Source organism: Hibiscus syriacus, unplaced genomic scaffold (genome assembly GCF_006381635.1).
Source record: "Hibiscus syriacus cultivar Baekdansim isolate YM2019G1 unplaced genomic scaffold, ASM638163v2 tig00110482_pilon, whole genome shotgun sequence".
In the NCBI taxonomy this organism is placed as follows: domain Eukaryota; kingdom Viridiplantae; phylum Streptophyta; class Magnoliopsida; order Malvales; family Malvaceae; genus Hibiscus; species Hibiscus syriacus.
In genome coordinates this window covers 338,900-356,225 of record NW_024062758.1, presented here as the reverse complement: position 1 = coordinate 356,225, position 17,326 = coordinate 338,900, and the positions used below count along the sequence as shown (strand labels likewise).

Below are 17,326 nucleotides of genomic sequence, written 5' to 3'. Positions count from 1 at the left end.
TATTTTTATAATAATGATTTAATTAAATAAGTATAAATTTTAAAAATATTTGTTTCTACTAAATATATAATTAGATAAATCACGGTGTCTTTTATCCTAAATACATAAACCAAAATAGATGTCTTGACAACAAAAACAGATAATCTGATGTTAAATTGCGAGGTACTTAATCGATCATTCACTATGATTTTAATCCAAATAATAAAAGCCTTTTTTAAATTTAGGAAATAAATTAATATCTGTATTAGAAAAATAAGAGACAACAAATCATCATTATAAATTAAACTATTTAATAATAATAATTAGTTTTTGATTAATCTTTAATAATAATTCCAAATTTTATGAGGCAACATAAACCTTTTTAAGATATTAACCTTCAAAATTAAGGTTTATTACAGAAATGACCTTCTTCTTTACCAAAAATTCTATAAACAGAATATAAAAACCGTTCTTTTTTTACTTTTCCTATAAAACGGAGTGAAGTGCAGCGACGCTCCCCCCCCCCCCCCCCCACTCTCTCTAACATCTAATATAATATTATTTTTATTTATGGTAAATTAATAATATTTAAGCTTATAGCTTCTCACTCTGTTTCTCTATCTCGCTTCAGTCTTTACCTTTTTATTTTAATTTTCTGATATTTAAGTTTCCAGAAATCTTAGAGACCGTCGATCGCTGAAAAGGAAGAAGAAAAACCCTAATTATTCTTAAAATTTAACCTCAGCATTCGCGCTTTTGATGGTCCTGGTATTTGGGTAGAGAGAGCTTGGCGGTGGCATTTGGCCTAAAAAAGTGATGAAGATGTTGCGGTTGTTGTTGAGTCCGTGATGGGAGTGGCTAAGTTCGGCGTTATACAGGCGAAACTGGCGCTGTTACATCATCCAAGTGGCAGCGTCCTAAGCCACAAGCATGAGTGTTGTAGTTGTCGATCGTCTGCGGCGCAACCGAGGAAGCCGATCTCCTGGTCGCTCGTCTGTGGCTTGATGCTTTTCTGCTTAGGCATGATATCGCTCTTCACTGGACACGTGGCATCTGATCTCGAGTGGTACTCTCAGCGACTTATGAAACGAAGATCCTATTTCAGATTGGTAAGAAGTTCAAACCCAAAACAAAGGAAACTTTATTTGCATTTATGTGATTAAATTCTTTGAAGTTTTCTCAATTTTTTCCCCAACATTTTTTATGACTCTAATTTTGATGCAAATGCTGTAGGAGGGAATTAATAAAGGGCCGATTGATGTATGGAAATCTGATTTTGCAAACTACTTTTATGGATGCAGCCAAAGAAGTCGTAATTTTCCTGGTACTATTTATTATCTTCAAATTCATTTGGTAATGAAACTTTTATGTACTTAATTTAAAACTGGATTATTGAAGACGTTTGAATCTTAACAGGATTTTGTTCTATGCTCTAATATATTAGTTTTATCTGCAATTCAATGCACGTTTTCTGAAAATTTGCTAAAAAAAAGTTGCTTTTGATGTTTATGTTAGTTTACTTTCTATGCGAAGTTCATATTTTTCTTATCCAAATTGTGCGTCTCTTTTAACTTTGTAGTTTTAGAATTATGGTCTTTTGATGGTGATCGGTAAATTGTTTTGGTTGTGAGGTTAGCAAAGGCGCATTACATTATGATACTCATTTTTCTATTAGTAGTTGATAGTGTTGAAATGGATGTGTCCTTAATACATCAGACGGTTAATCTTTACTACAATGTTTTACTATTTCTTTCTTGATTGCTTGTTTTGCTATATAGATTTCGACCTTTGAATTTACAATGTTTATTATGTATCAGGAGATAATTTTGTGTTACCTTTGAAAATTAAAACTAAATTACCGTTGATTTCTCCCAGTAGTGAAATCATATGGAATTAGCTCATTCTGAGTAATTTGCTGCTGATTCTTATTTAATTTTAGCATAAGTTTTCAATAAAACGGTTATAAATGCTTGATGTACTGTATCATCACTTTACCCTTTAGAAAATAACACATTCTCCTCTCTTTTTCATTTTAGTTTCACCAAACCAATCTCTTAAGTTTGTTGATTCTTCATTTGTGCCAGATGCTATACTTGAGCGATCATCAAATGGCTATTTGCTTATTGGAGCAAGTGGAGGACTGAATCAACAAAGAACAGGAGTAAGTCGAAACATAATTTATGTTATGTTTTTGGGTAAAAATATTCTGATGGAAGATATTGTAATTTCACCAATGGAAAGTGTAACTTATCTATGAGTTCCTGCAAACTGTTATTCCTGCATTTTGTTTATTGAACCAATAAGCTTTGCTTTAGTCGATTCAAACTAATTGAGTTTCGATGTGCCTCTAAGATTCAGTCATCCTAACGAACTTATTTTTTCCACTGACCATGGTGTGTGCTATTTCTTTAGAAATGATAATTTGCTTCTGGCACACAGATATCAGATGCTGTAGTTGTTGCTCGGATCCTGAATGCAACCCTAGTGGTACCCGAATTGGACCATAATTCATATTGGAAGGATGATAGGTAAGTTGAGTCTGCTTATCAGAATTTGTGCAAAATTGATATCTTCCGGACTTTCCTCTCTTTAGTTACCTTGTTAACTGTTTTTATTTCCTTATATGCAGTGACTTTGTTGACATTTTTGACGTCAACTGGTTCATTTCTTACCTTGCAAAAGATGTTTCTATTGTCAAAAGGGTTCCTGATAAATTCATGCGATCATTGGAAAAAACCTCCATATACTATGCGTGTCCCAAGGAAATCTCCTCCTGAATATTATCTAGATCAAGTTCTGCCAATACTTCAAAGAAGATCCGTAAGATCACTTTCAGATACTAGATCACTGATGCTATTTAGGTTGATTGTATAAATAATTTCTAGGATTGGACTTTCTGTTTCTAGTTCACTCCCTCAATTGTCTATAAAAATCCATAAATTCTGTGCATTTCATGAAACATGAATGTATCAAATTCCACTTTTCAAGACCTCCAGTATCTTTGGGTTAATTTCTAGGATTGAACTTTCTGTTTCTAGTTCGCTCCCTCAATTGTCTATAAAAATCCATAAATTGTGTGCATTTCATGAAACATAAATGTATCAAATTCCACTTTTCAAGATCTCCAGTATCTTAGGGTTGATAAGAGATTAAACAATAAGTTGTTCTCTCTCTCTCTCCCCTGTTTTTACTCTTCAGAGGAATGAGTATCCGTTTTCTTATCAGCATCTCTCCAACCATTATAGTAGAATATTCCTATTATACATTTTCTAGGATATTGTGGTTTTCATGTAGGAGTGCAGCAGTTAACACACTGAAATTTTTGTAGGTCCTGCAGCTGACAAAGTTTGATTACAGACTGGCCAACAACATCGATGATGAGCTACAAAAGTTGCGTTGCCGGACTAATTATCATGCTTTAAGATTTACAAAACCTATTCAAGAACTTGGGCAGAAACTTGTAACGAGAATGCGTGCGATGGCAAAACATTTTATTGCCGTCCATTTGAGGTTTGTTCTGAATTCTAGAAAGGAAGAACTTAACTTTTCAAAGTTATGTGCATATTGAAAGGAACTTTGAACACTGTAACCTGATGAGATGTGCCTCCTGAAATTGGGTTTTGTCAGTAACCCATGGAAATATCTGCAATATAATTCCTCGTACTTTGGAATTAGCACTATTGCACTTCTGTTGGGTCCCTTTACTTTTAGATGGTTATCTCTGACTTTAAACCAGACAAGCTAGTGATAGTATAGAATGCCTTTCACTTCAGTGCCAAATCCTCAATTTTGGAAATGCATTATTGCTTCAGTGATTTTATACATCCATTGTGCTGTTATGTTTGACTTTGTATCCAACAACTACTTTATGCATCAATGACTTCAGTACTTCATATCCGAGACTCCGAATGCATGTGTATTCAATTACAGCACATTGACTCGTATGCATATGCTTAGAGAAACATTCTGGTTGTTACAGATTTGAATCGGATATGCTAGCATTTTCTGGTTGTTACTTTGGTGGTGGGGACAAGGAGAGGTATGAGCTTGGAGAGATACGAAAGCGATGGGAAACATTAACAGTGAGATATCTTCTTTCTTTAGATTGTTCTTTAGAATGGTTACTGATGCCTTTTATTTTCTTTTGCATCCTTCAATCCAGTAAAGTTGCACTATCCTTGTATTTGCAGGATGTTGATGCCAATGGGGAGAGGAGGCGAGGTAGATGTCCACTTACTCCTCATGAAGTAGGATTAATGCTGAGAGCACTTGGTTTTGCAAATGACACATACATCTATGTCGCATCTGGAGAAATATATGGTGGAGAAGAGATGCTTCGATCACTAGGAGATCTCTTTCCAAATTTCTATACAAAAGAAATGCTTGCTGAAGAAGAGCTAAAACCTTTTCTTCCATTCTCTTCTCGACTGGCTGCCATCGACTACATTGTTTCTGACGAAAGTGATGTTTTCGTCACCAATAATAATGGAAATATGGCCAAGATTCTTGCAGGTCGAAGGTGAGAAATCTAGATGTTTTTTGTATCATGCCTATTTCTGCTAATCCTGTATCTTCCATATAGTGCTAACTTTTGAAATTTAATCTAGAAACTGAACTGTTGAATTCATGTAATGAAGAGGTGAAATTTGGACCAGGGTCCAGAGACGTGAACCATGAGCTATAGAAATGCTCTCGACATTTGATCGGGGGCTTTTAATGGCTAATATTTTACCTCTTTGTGTTAGCTTAGATGATTAACCTTACATGTGAGAAAATATAAAGGCTGAACTTCTATGAACTCCTTCAGTATTTATTGCATGTTTAGCGTAGCAATGTTTCTCTATGGACTTTCGTTAACTATTCTTGATTGCTTATCTGGATTCAAAGGAGGTACATGGGGCACAAGAGGACCATAAGACCAAACGCCAAGAGGCTTGGTCCTTTGATGATGGAAAGGGATCAGATGGATTGGGATACGTTTCTCCAGGCAAGGAAGAAGAGCTAGTTTTAGGAGCCAAGGAAGCTTGATTAAGGTATCTCTTGATCTACAATGATCTATCCATTCTGCTCACTTGAATGCCATCTTTTGTTATGCCGGCAGAAAAGTTGGACAGAACTCGCCGTTTGAACGAAAAAAAGGTCTGGTGGGGCTTCTCTTGTTTATGCTCGTTTTCTATGCAGCGTGAATCCATGAAAAAAGAAGGTAATCTGTACAGGGGAAGGGAAGATTTGAAGAAAATGCAACTTTTAATTTATATATTTTTGTTAGGTAAAACACTGACTGGGTATGTAGTTATATGTTATGAAGATAGTACTTTAGTGGAGCTTTTGTTCTGCTTGTTGATTATGGATCCTTCGCTGCACCATATTTCTTTCTTTGCCCATGAGCTAACTTGGGCATTTAATTTTCGTTTCTCTGCGGCTGTGTCCCATTATTTTCTATATTCCCCAGTTATCAGAACGCTTACGTAATACATAGTAATTGTCATGTCAAATCATTCTTCAGCCGATCAAATTACTTTAGTAGTTAAAAAAATTATTGTTATTCCTTAAGATTTCAGGTTTAAATATTAGATTTGAGTACTATGTATATTGGAGTATATACGTTCATTGTTAAATGGTTGAATGTCTTTAAACATAGAATACATTATATTTTTTCTAGATTTATCAAAAAAAATCAAAACACAAATGAGATTAGGGTGTTTGTTTTCCGTAATTTGTTTTTTGAGAAATATTTTTCTCAATTTTTAGTGTTTGGTTGGTTGAAAACTGATGTAATTTATTTTTCTGTTCAACATAATTTTTTTATATTATATTATATTATATTTTTATTTTAATAATATATAATAAATTATTAATAAAATTAATATTATTTATTAATTTTATAAAAAAAATAATAATATTTAAGATAAACTATGCATTTAATACCTAAATTCAATTTTATACTCTAATAATAAATTTTCACTTGGTAACGTTGTGCACTCCAAATATCAAGCCAAAGACGGAAATAGTTTCATATACAAAATAGATGGAAAGACGCGGCTAAAAGATTAAATTATACATATATTGAATTAATTATTGATATCTGATCTATTAACTGACTAATCCAGATCGGGTACTGCAGAGGCGATGACGACCCTTCCAACCCAGTTTGCTCTATTCGCAAACGTCATGATTCGAACCCCTAACCTTGCTTAAGAGATCTAGTCCCTCACTAGTGATCTTATTTTCTCTTGATTTTAAATTTAAATTGTTGTGTCTATAGAATATATATATTGATTCATTTCATGACAACTTCATGCAATTGAGATTTTCTTCCCATCTAAATACAAGAGAATACAAGATGCAAAGGAGATACATACACAAAAGTGCTCCAATGCCAACCACGAAAATAAGGTTTGAGATCCTATCTTGTATCCTTTTCAGTCAAGACATTGACTTAACATAAGTTTATTAAAAAGTTAATGAATAGTTTTATGGATTTAAAGAAATGTATGACTCCATGATAAGGACGTGTGATATGAATCCGGTTATGTTATTTGTCGAATTATATGTGTAATTTGTCCAATTGTAATTCTAGTAAGAACTTGAAAAAATATTTTTAAGTTCAACGAATAAACTTGGTGGAGTTGGAATGATGAATGGTATAGGAAGGGTTGGTAAGGTGTGATGGTGAATATGATGGTTGATTGTGAATAGGAAAATGAATAGAAGGTGATGGAAACAATGGTTATGGAAAATGATAGATTTTGATTGAGGATGGTGTGAGAACAAGGATGAACCAACAATATAAGGATTGTTAACCCGGACCTTAATGGTTACAATGATGGGTAAAGTTTGAGATCTAGTGAAGGAACTGTCCGAGACCATGGATGTGGTCGAGCCTCTGGCACCGTTTAAAGTTAAGAAGACTGACTCTTTTAAACCAAAGCCAAAATCCAAGGGTAATGGTGGGGGAGAGAAGGCCAAGGGAGGATCCAACAAGCCATCGGGAAGTAATGGGAGATCAAACGATCATGCCAATAAGGGTAACAAGTCGGGTGATATGACATGTTTCAATTGTGGAGGAAATCACATTAAGAGGAATTTTCCTCAATGTGTGAAGGTTGTTTTACATCAAGGATGATGATGGGGAAGAAGATGAGACCTTGAAGCTTGGCTCCATTTTGAGTTCCATGAGAGTCAAGAAGGGTCGTGGAAAGAAGGGATTGATGTTTGTGGATATCACCGTGGCCGGCCATAAAATGATTACATTAGTTGATACGTGTGCCTCAGAGTTGTTCATGTCCTAACAGGCTGTCAAAAGACTTGACCTTTCGGTGGAGAAGACAAGTAGGTTTATCAAGACAGTCAATTCCAAAGAGGCTCCGATTGCGGGTAGCAAAATTAGTAGAGCTCGACATTATGGGTTAGACCGGTAAAGAAAATATTAAGTAATTCCACTCAATGACTTTGACTTTGTAATTGAAATTAGTTTCCTTCATCGGATTACTACCTTCGTGGCACCATTTGTCAATTGTTTATGCATTCTTGACTAGAGGCATCAGTGCATTGTTCTTGTGAACTGAGAGGCCAGAATTGGGGCCAAGATGTTGTCTGTAATTCAACTCGCAAATGGGGTGCGCAAGGAGGAACCCACCTACTTGGCGATATTGGTGGAAGATGAGCCCACAATGACTAAGAGAGTTCCGACTGAAGTGTGACAAGTGTTGGTGGAGTTTAGGGATGTTATGCCAACAGAGTTGGAGAAGCATTTGCCACCTAAAAGGGAGATAGATCACAAGATGAGCTTGTGCCGAATGCGGAGCCGCCTGCTAAGGCACCTTACCGCATGACTCCACCTAAGTTAGAGGAGCTACGTAAACAGTTGAAAGAGCTCTCAGATACGGGGTATATTCATCCGTCTAAGACACCCTTTGGTGCACTGTTGTTGTTCCAAAAGAAACATGATGGCTCTCTTACGATGTGCATCGACTATCGGGCTTTGAACAAGCTCACTGTGAAGAACAAGTACCCGATCCTATTAATTGCAGACTTGTTCGATCAACTTGGTAGTGCAATGTGGTTCACCAAGTTAGATTTACGATTCGAATATTACCAAGTCAGGATAGCCGAGGGTGATGAACCAAAGGTAGCTTCTGTGACGTGCTACAGTTCGTACGAATTCCTTGTGATGTCCTTTGGCCTCACGAATGCCCCCGATACGTTTTGCATATTGATGAATAAGGTACTACAACCTTTTCTTAATCAATTCAATGTAATTTACCTTGATGAAATTGTGGTGTATAGTAATACCCTCAAGGAACATGTTGAGCATTTGAGGAAGATGTTCCAAGTCTTACGTGAGAATTAGCTCTATGTCAATGAGGAGAAGTGCTCATTTGCTCAGAATGAGGTCCCTTTCCTTGGTCATGTTGTCGGAGGAGGCAAGCTCTGCATGGATAAAGACAAAGTTCGGGCCATTGATGAGTGGAAGCCGCCTACCAAGGTGTCCGAGTTGAGAGCATTCTTGGGACTAGCCAACTATTACAAATGGTTCGTGAAGGGTTGTTCTAAGGTGTCCTTACATATTACCGTTGTATCAGATCTGATCTAACTGTTGTGAGCGTACAGCGTGGATGAAAGACATTAGGGTTAAGGAAAACCCTAATCCATATTAAATCTGAACTGTTGGATCAAATCTAATTTAACGACTGTGGATTTGACAACTGAAGCAAAAGGGTGAAAACCCTAGTTGCACACAGGCCTTGGAATTAGGCCACTATCGGGCTTGTAAAAATTTTATTCAATAAGAGTGATATTTTTTAGCTGTTTTTGCTTAATAATAATAATAATAATAAAATAATGTAAAATGGTGATTACACATGGAGTTAAAATTCAGGTTTAAACTTGAACATAACTCTTTTTTAACTTCAATTGAGCTAAATTTGATAATGTTTCGAACTAAATATTTTTCAAGCTCGAATTGAATTTCTATTTTTTATTTTGGGTTGAATTTGAAAATTTTAAGCACACAAACTTTCGAGTCAAATCAAAATTCAATTTTTTATTTTGAGTTCAAGTCAAACTTGACAATTTTAAACTCGTAAACTCATCAAGCTCAATTTTAAGCTTTTCGAGCGGAGTCAAACTCAACAATATTCAAATTCTACTCGACTCGTCTACAACTAGCAACACTATGCGAAATCATTATTCAAATCATGGCAAACACACTATTTAAATATTTAAATAATTTCCAACATACTACAACCTAATGGTAAGCATTGGAATTAATTTACTAAAGACTGCAAAAACTTATTGTGTTGAACCCACAAATGAAATATATAATTAAATCCAAACCAGATAGTAAATTATTAGTCTTCTAACAATAAACCTGTACTGCTACTAACCTAACACATTAGGTTCAGATAGAGTTGATCTTAAACCGCATGGATTGGGTTCCCACTTGAATCCATGCTAGACTTACTAGAAGAAGCAGGATTGGCATGAAAAGCAGACTGCCTCGACGAGCCATCAAGTTTTAATGAAAGAGACGAGCCACCGTCACCAATAGTTTCTCCCAAACTCAACTTTGACATCCCTACCAGCTCATCAACATTGATCGGGCTCTTTGAATGTACTGCCGTTGGCTTGACCACTTCGTGCATGTCCTCCTTGGTCGGTTCTGTGTTATACCCCGTCCAATATGGAAATGAATATGGAAAAAATGGTGGGAAGTAAGCCGGATATACTACTGGGTACAACGGTTGCGAGCTCTCCAACTTTGGAGGAACACTTTCCGCGTCATTCAAGTTGTTGGAATCCATTGATTTATCTTCTTCATCCAATGCAGGAATTGGCAACTGCTCATTGCTCTGTGCTTCGGCCTCTGTATGATTTGCAGTTAACATATCCTGTGGTGATACCATTGGAGTGCCACCTGACTGCAAGAAAATAAACAAGAAAAAGGTCTCTTAGACAAATAGAGACGCAGGCAATTTGGATGGATAGATGATGCATGCTAGAACTAAATGCCGGTAGTATGTAGACTATTTCCTTTGCTCAAAGAACTAAACTAAAATAACTTAAACATGCGCAGCCCCGAAAAATTGTACATAGGAAAAACTGCAGCTTCCCCTTTTGATTCTACAAAGCGAACTATTTCCTCAGAAACTAATATATTTTAGACAAAGTGATCTAATTATAAAATTTCGACAAATAAGAAGCAAAATCTTCACAGGCAAATAAAAGAAATATAAATGGTATGCCAACCCTACTTGTACTAACTACACAGCTAATTCCTTAAGGTTAAATGTAATTAGAAAGTTCAATGTGTCAGCAAAGAACCATCGAGGTCAAATTTGTTAGTCATACAAGTAAGATATGCCAAGTGATGCATGATTATAGAGAGAAGGGTACTAACATCATGTGCCACAATATCAAAAAGGCTAGAACGTCTTTTTCTCCTAGAAACATTGGACTGCCTGATGAAATACTTTTGAGCATGGCTAGCTACTTGAGTTGGAGTCCTTGATATAACATAATTGCGCGAGATTCCACGCCAGTCACCTTTCCCAAGGTTCTGCAGACCTAGAAGAAACATCCTATGCTCCTCTTCTGTCCAAGGAATACCTGCAATACAAAAATAACTAGGTTTCAAGAATTCTGGCATGTACACTCCTGTTTTATCCGTAGTTAGAAACTTGTTCCGTGCCTTCGGGACGTCTTGTTTCCAATTCCAATGCTTAAACTTTTAAAGGATTATACAAAACTAGAATAATGTAGATAAACACAAGGCACATGAAGAAACCCACTCTATTACCTCCAAAACTCAGTGATATCACATCTGATATGTATTCTTTTGGACAAACTTCCCAATTTATTTCATGTTACAGCACAAATAATAATAATTAATTAATTAAAATCCTTTGAGAACCCTCTTTGTCTTATTTCAATATCCACCATGTTCATATGTCTTTAGATATTCTACTGCAGAATTAATGAAATTATCAGACAGTAACCAAAAGAAAATTAACTATTAATTATAAGCTAAAATTCCAAACAAACTAACCAGAAAAAAATACAACTTTATTTTAAATCCTTAAACTATTTAATAATACAAACATAAAGTTAAAATTAATAAACATATGAAAATTGGTCAAGAAACCCAGGATGATCACTGTGCCCAAAATAAAATCAAGTCAAAAATTTTAAGCCAAAGCAAACACATAAGTGTTCGAAAGGTTTTCTTTTATCGCTTATAGTCGTACACTAATCATCCGCCGAATAAATACTTAAACAATAAGGCAAATAAAATTAAGAAAAATAAAATTAGTCCTTCAAAAAATACGAAACCTTTTTTCCTTTCACGACTGGAAGATGACCCGGGGACGAAATCCTCAGAAGCATAACCGTCGGTGTGATCCGGCGCCTCACCGGGCGAACCCGACCCATTCCCGTTATGCGCGCCAGAATTCGACCCAGAATATTGGCTTAAGTTGCCCATACTGGCGCTCTTCCGAATTAACCCATCAGTCAATCGGACTCCGAAAAGTTTGACCCCTCGGTTCGGGCAGGTCCGAGAGTTGTGGCCGTTGTGGCTACAATGCGAGCAGCGACGCGTCATTTTTCACGGCCGGGAAGCGCGTTTCGGATCAGATCAGATCAGAGAGGAAAGTGAAGGGACGAATGCCAATCGGATCTTTGAGCATCCGGATCCGGACCACATGTGGATTAGGGCTTTGCTTTTGAACCCAAGAAAAACGTACTTTTTTTCTTCTTCTTATTTGGCTCTCCCTCTGGCTTTGTTAGCAGATGGGAGAGAGAAAGAGGGATAAACAATATCCATATACCGTGTATTTATTTAATTCCAAAAGGTAATTTAATGATCCACTGCTTCTCGGAGTTTACTGTGGGGATTAACATGTTTAATTTTCAGCCGTTGATCTCGTCAAAATTGGTGTGCCACACAAATCATTCCTTTTCCGCGGGGTGTTGACTCTTATTTGACTCAGTCCATTTTTTTTTCTTCTTTTCCGCGGCTGTAATCACCCATCTTTAATAATTCATATTATTATATTCACCTAAATTGCATACAAAAATAATAATAATAATAGTTAATGTTAATAAAAATAATTATTTTTAAAATATATATAACCAAATTAAAATTATATATAATTATATTAAATCAAAATTTAAATATTAAATTACATATCGAACCAAGATTTATGTATAATTTTAATATTATAACTTATTTTTATTATAATTTTGCAACAAAACAACCGAAAGTGGTTACGAAGTTTTGGTTAAATTGGCAGATGTTGAATTTTATTCATATACTCTATTATAATTTTGAAAATTTTAACGAGTTTCGTTAAAAATTTATTTTACCAACACAAAATTAAACTGTCATAAGGGGAAAAGAGTACCCAATATTCTATTAATCATTCAGGAAACAAATTGTTCTTTACATCTTGCATAATAAATTCAAGACAATCCAATCAAAAAAACAAAAAAAAAACATTGGAATAGAGAGATTTCGTAACAAGAGAGTGGATCACACCATTCACAGAACGATTTACGTAAGCAACTTAACAATGGAGAAAAATATTACGACTAGATCGAACTGGATTCGTCTTTTAATTAGTCAGGACCTTTTTTTTTCTAATTTAGAATAGAGAAAATCGCCTCAGTGACCAAAAAAAAGTTATAATATACGATTTTAACCAACTTTTTTTGGATTTGCCAAAATGACCAACAAAATCGCAACGCGAAATAAAAATCGCAACGCGATCCCCAGAATCGCAAATCAGTTTCCAGAATCGCAAATCAGTTTCCAAAATCGCAACGCGATTCTTGAAAATCGCGATGCGATAGTACAAATTCGCATTGCGATTTTCCAAAATCGCAACGCGAATATGAAAATCGCAACGCGAACACATAAATCGCAACGCGTATCCGTAAATCGCAACGTGTATCCGTAAATCGCAACGCGTATGGGTAAATCGCAATGCGTATCCGTATATCGCAACGCGTATCCGTAAATCGCAACGATAATACATAAAATCGCAACGCGTATCCGTAAATCGCAACGCGATATTTAAAGCGCCATTATAATCGCTACGCGTATTTTATTTTCAAATTACAAAAAGAATATTAAGACAAAATCCCGTAATCGCAACTCATAACCTAAAACCTAAAATCACAACTCAGTCCCATCTCCATCTCTCACTCTCTACGGCGAAGAAATCCGTCCCCATCTCCGAAGATTTCCGTCCCCATCTCCGGCGAAATCCCTCACAACCATTCACGGTCAGAAATCCTCACAATATTCAGAAATGGAAAATCAACCTCCGAGAGTTAGTTTTTTTAATTTTTTTATTTTGAAATGTTTGCATTATTGTAGGTTTCTCATATTGAAACTGATGATAAGTTTACTGGTCATTTCAATAATAGATTAACCATTTCACTTAGATTTCATTTCGCGTTACGATTCTGTCGTTGCGATTTCATTTCGCGTTGCTATTCTCTCGTTGCGATTTTCAAGTTAGTATTTGTCTTTGTCTTTGTTCTGTCTTTTGGTTGAAGTAATGCAATCCATTCAAGTTTCAATTTGCAGAAGAGTCGCAACGAGATAAATGAAAATCGCAACGAGAGAATGACTGTCGCAACGAGAGAATCGCAACGCGAAATGGAAATCGCAACGAGAGAATCGCAACGCGAAACCAAAATCGCATTGCGATTTTCATTTCGCGTTGCGATTCTCTCGTTGCGATTTTCATTTCGCGTTGCGATTCTCTCGTTGCGATTGTCATCTCGCGTTGCGATTTTCATTTCAACCAAAAGACAAAACAGTGTTGCAAATTTTAGTTTCAAGAATAAACTACTACTTTTTATGTTTATTGTTTTGGTATATCTTCACAGTGTAGTTTTTGGTATATCTAACTTGGTATGTTTATTGTTTTTGTAGAAATTTTTTTCGGCTCAATTGACCTTGAGAAATAAAGTCAGCCTGGCCACTACAATTGCAAAGAAGCTTTCACCTGCTCAAAGACAATTGTTGAGGAAACCTGCTTCGGGCCATGGCTGAGAGTACAGCATCCGGGGAGATGCTAATTTGACCCATTTGTGGCTTCAGACCATGACATCAAATCTACCCGACAGTATACAACGTGGTGAGGAAGAGATATGGTTTCATTTTCCACCAGCGTATACTTGCTTTGGGCGGAAGGAGTTCTGCTTAATCACTGGTCTACGATTCGGACACGATGATGTAGGCCGGTACACTCGTCATATCGCCCGCCATCATGGTTATCCCGGGTTTTTCCGGATGAGTCAATGGAGAAGCCGAACCTACATGTCGACGACCTGAAGAAATTATTTAATAAGAAAGCTGGTTTCACTCGGATGGAAGACGTCGATGTTGTCCGAGTATGCCTTCTACTACTTGTGTATGCCGGCTTTTTAGGCAGAGAGGCCAGACAACCTATTCATCGGGAGCTAATAATATTGGTAGAGGACCTGAATGCATGGAATCTGTTTCCGTGGGGTTCGTATATATGGAAAGCTACCTGGACTAAGTTGTCGTCTGCCTTTGATGACCGCAAAAGTTTGCGGGGCGATGGGTCCAAATACACTTTGTCAGGCTTTGTTTGGGCCTTTAAGGTAAGAATTTCTATATAATGTTTCTAAAATTATAATTAATTATTTAACAATTACTAATTTTGTTATTATATGTTTGTAGATTTGGATATTCGAGGCTTTCCCCAGCATGCGTACATATGCAATAAAAACGTCAAATGATATTCCCAGGGCTATTCCTGAAGAGGAAAACTCTGTTGGATTGGGAAGACTTAATACCATATGCCACAATAAATAATGTAAGTTAACACAAATACTTTCATATAATATAAACAAGTTATTAATAGTAGACGTTTAACTTTGTTGAGTTTTTATATTTTAGGAGGCCAACATTCCATTACAAAGACTGTCACCCACGGAGGAAGAGCTTGCCACTGATTGGTGGCAAGCTAGTCAGAGTTTTTTTGATGGCACGGATGATGAGCAGCATCCACTTCCTCCAATTCGAGAGCCATCACCTCACCTAGAGCCATCACCCGATCGTGACGACTATACACCTCTAGAACGAGAGCCATCACCTATCCCGTCACATCATCGAGCCTCTTCTCCACCATCACCTCATGATAGGCGACCGGCAAAGATGCCACGACTCCTATCTCCCTGTTCTCCACCTCCACCTCAACGGGATGAGTCAAGGGAGTTACGTGATGAGGTCAATGCCTTGCGTGAGGAGATCGGTACTCTACGCGATAACGATGGTGCATGGCGTGTGGAGGTGTCAACTTTACGTGGTGAGGTTGCCGCTCTACGTGAGATGATAGTATCGTTGCAGAATGAGGTTCATACTCTACGCAACGAGGTAAGTTTAAGATTTTCCATATTTAACTTAATGATAAATTTACTCGTAATTTCACTTAGATTAGCCATTTCACTAGATTGCTTAGTAAATTTATTCGGTTGCTGCCAATTCTGCTAAACTGTGTATTCTTTAACACTGTGAAATAGTATTTGTCTTTGTTTTGTCTTTTGGTTGAAAGTAAATTTGTTCGGTTGCTGCCAATTCTGCTAAACTGTGTATTCTTTAACACTGTGAAATATATTTGTCTTTGTTTTGTCTTTTGGTTGAAAGTAAATTTGTTCGGTTGCTGCCAATTCTGCTAAACTGTGTATTCTTTAACACTGTGAAATAGTATTTGTCTTTGTTTTGTCTTTTGGTTGAAAGTAAATTTGTTCGGTTGCTGCCAATTCTGCTAAACTGTGTATTCTTTAACACTGTGAAATAGTATTTGTCTTTGTTTTGTCTTTTGGTTGAAAGTAAATTTATCCATTCAAGTTTCAATTTGCAGAAGAATTTATAGTTTACTTTCGCAACACGAAACTTAAAATCGCAACGCGAAACCAAAATCGCAACGCGAAATGAAAATCGCAACGACAGAATCGCAACGCGAAACCAAAATCGCAACGACAAGATCGCAACGCGAAACCAAAATCGCATTGCGATTTTCATTTCGCGTTGCGATTCTTTCGTTGCGATTTTCATTTCGCGTTGCGATTCTGTCGTTGCGATTTTCATTTCGCGTTGCGATTTTGTTTCGCGTTGCGATTTTAAGTTTCGTGTTGCGAAAGTAAACTATTTCTTCTTCTGCAAATTGAAACTTGAATGGATTGCATTACTTCAACCAATAGACAAATCAAAGACAAATACTAACTTCAGGGTATTAGTTTGAAACATATTTTTCTTTGTTATCTGATGCATTTTGTGAACTATGATAGAATAATGACTTGGGTGAATACAATGCAAGTTTGAAACATATTTGTCTTTGTTTTCACTGTTTAAATATCATGTCTGTTTATTTACTGATTTTTGTATTTAATTATTTAGCGGCCCGATAGAGTGGATGCTTTACGTCGGGTTATGCTTGCACGACGGAGTTCACGCATCAGACAGCGTGCACGTGCTATTAAGTCTCCGTACACCCCAATAGTGCGAAGACACCGCAAGAAGAAGCCCGACTCGCCTGTCATCCCTCAAGAGTCCACTCCTATCGTTGAAGAGGCCCCCCATATCATTCCTCGAGAGTCCCCTCCCACCGTTCAAGAGGCAACTGTCATCGTTGAAGAGGTCCCTCCCACCATTCCAGAGCCCGATTCACATGGGGTAATATATCGAAGTATTGAGAAACCCCCACGGTTCCGGACATGATGGATGAGAGTTGGCTCTCGTATGAGTTACCGGCCAGTACCATACCGGTATCTGAAGAGGAGAGGGAACAACTACCGGACACAATTTTGGATAACACCCTTTGGGCTAAGACCGCAGTTGATTTTTATCTACATGAGCGGAGCAAGGGGTGTTTCACTGACATATGCAAGCTCACGATGATATCTTTTTGTTGCTTGAACGGCCTTGGTGGGGCGTATTATTAGGGGTCGAAGACAATGGCTATTTCGATGGGGGGGTAAGTCTTATATTTTTCTTATATTTCAATTTGATTAATTTTTTTTTTAAATTTATGTAAGTCACTAATATATGTCTTTTTTTGTAAAACAGCATATCGATGCGTGGGTGACGTCTTCTAATAATAAGAAAACTTAAGAAAAATAAAAATATACGATATACAATAATGCCGACGTCTTTTCACGCCGTTCACTTGAAGAATGCACGAGATGAATCATTTGATTTGGGCAATGGACAAGCTAAACTTTATCCTGCATGGTGGGAGGTCGATAAGGTTAGTATTTATTTTAGATTGAGTTTAAAGGTTTTATGAAATAAGTGCGCAAATGA

The 17,326-nt window shown here is 36.7% G+C and overlaps 2 protein-coding genes across 2 annotated transcripts; one reads left to right on the top strand and one right to left on the bottom strand.

Moving 5' to 3' along the window:
• Nucleotides 1–629: 629 nt before the first annotated feature.
• Nucleotides 630–5,107, top strand: LOC120128602 (O-fucosyltransferase 29-like). The gene is given in 11 exon segments (XM_039146269.1): nucleotides 630–1,088; nucleotides 1,213–1,303; nucleotides 2,064–2,140; nucleotides 2,419–2,507; nucleotides 2,609–2,711; nucleotides 2,713–2,799; nucleotides 3,308–3,489; nucleotides 3,959–4,061; nucleotides 4,170–4,498; nucleotides 4,867–4,966; nucleotides 5,081–5,107. Coding segments are annotated over 11 exon segments (1,449 nt in total). The 5' UTR covers nucleotides 630–827.
• A 4,174-nt stretch (nucleotides 5,108–9,281) lies between these two features.
• LOC120129025 (transcription factor KUA1-like) lies at nucleotides 9,282–11,798 on the bottom strand. Its single transcript, XM_039146624.1, has 3 exons — nucleotides 11,314–11,798; nucleotides 10,382–10,590; nucleotides 9,282–9,902 (listed from the first exon to the last, which is right to left on the bottom strand). Exons 1-3 carry the CDS (start codon nucleotides 11,582–11,584, stop codon nucleotides 9,399–9,401), a joined length of 984 nt encoding a protein of 327 aa, XP_039002555.1. The 5' UTR covers nucleotides 11,585–11,798; the 3' UTR covers nucleotides 9,282–9,398.
• Nucleotides 11,799–17,326: the final 5,528 nt, after the last annotated feature.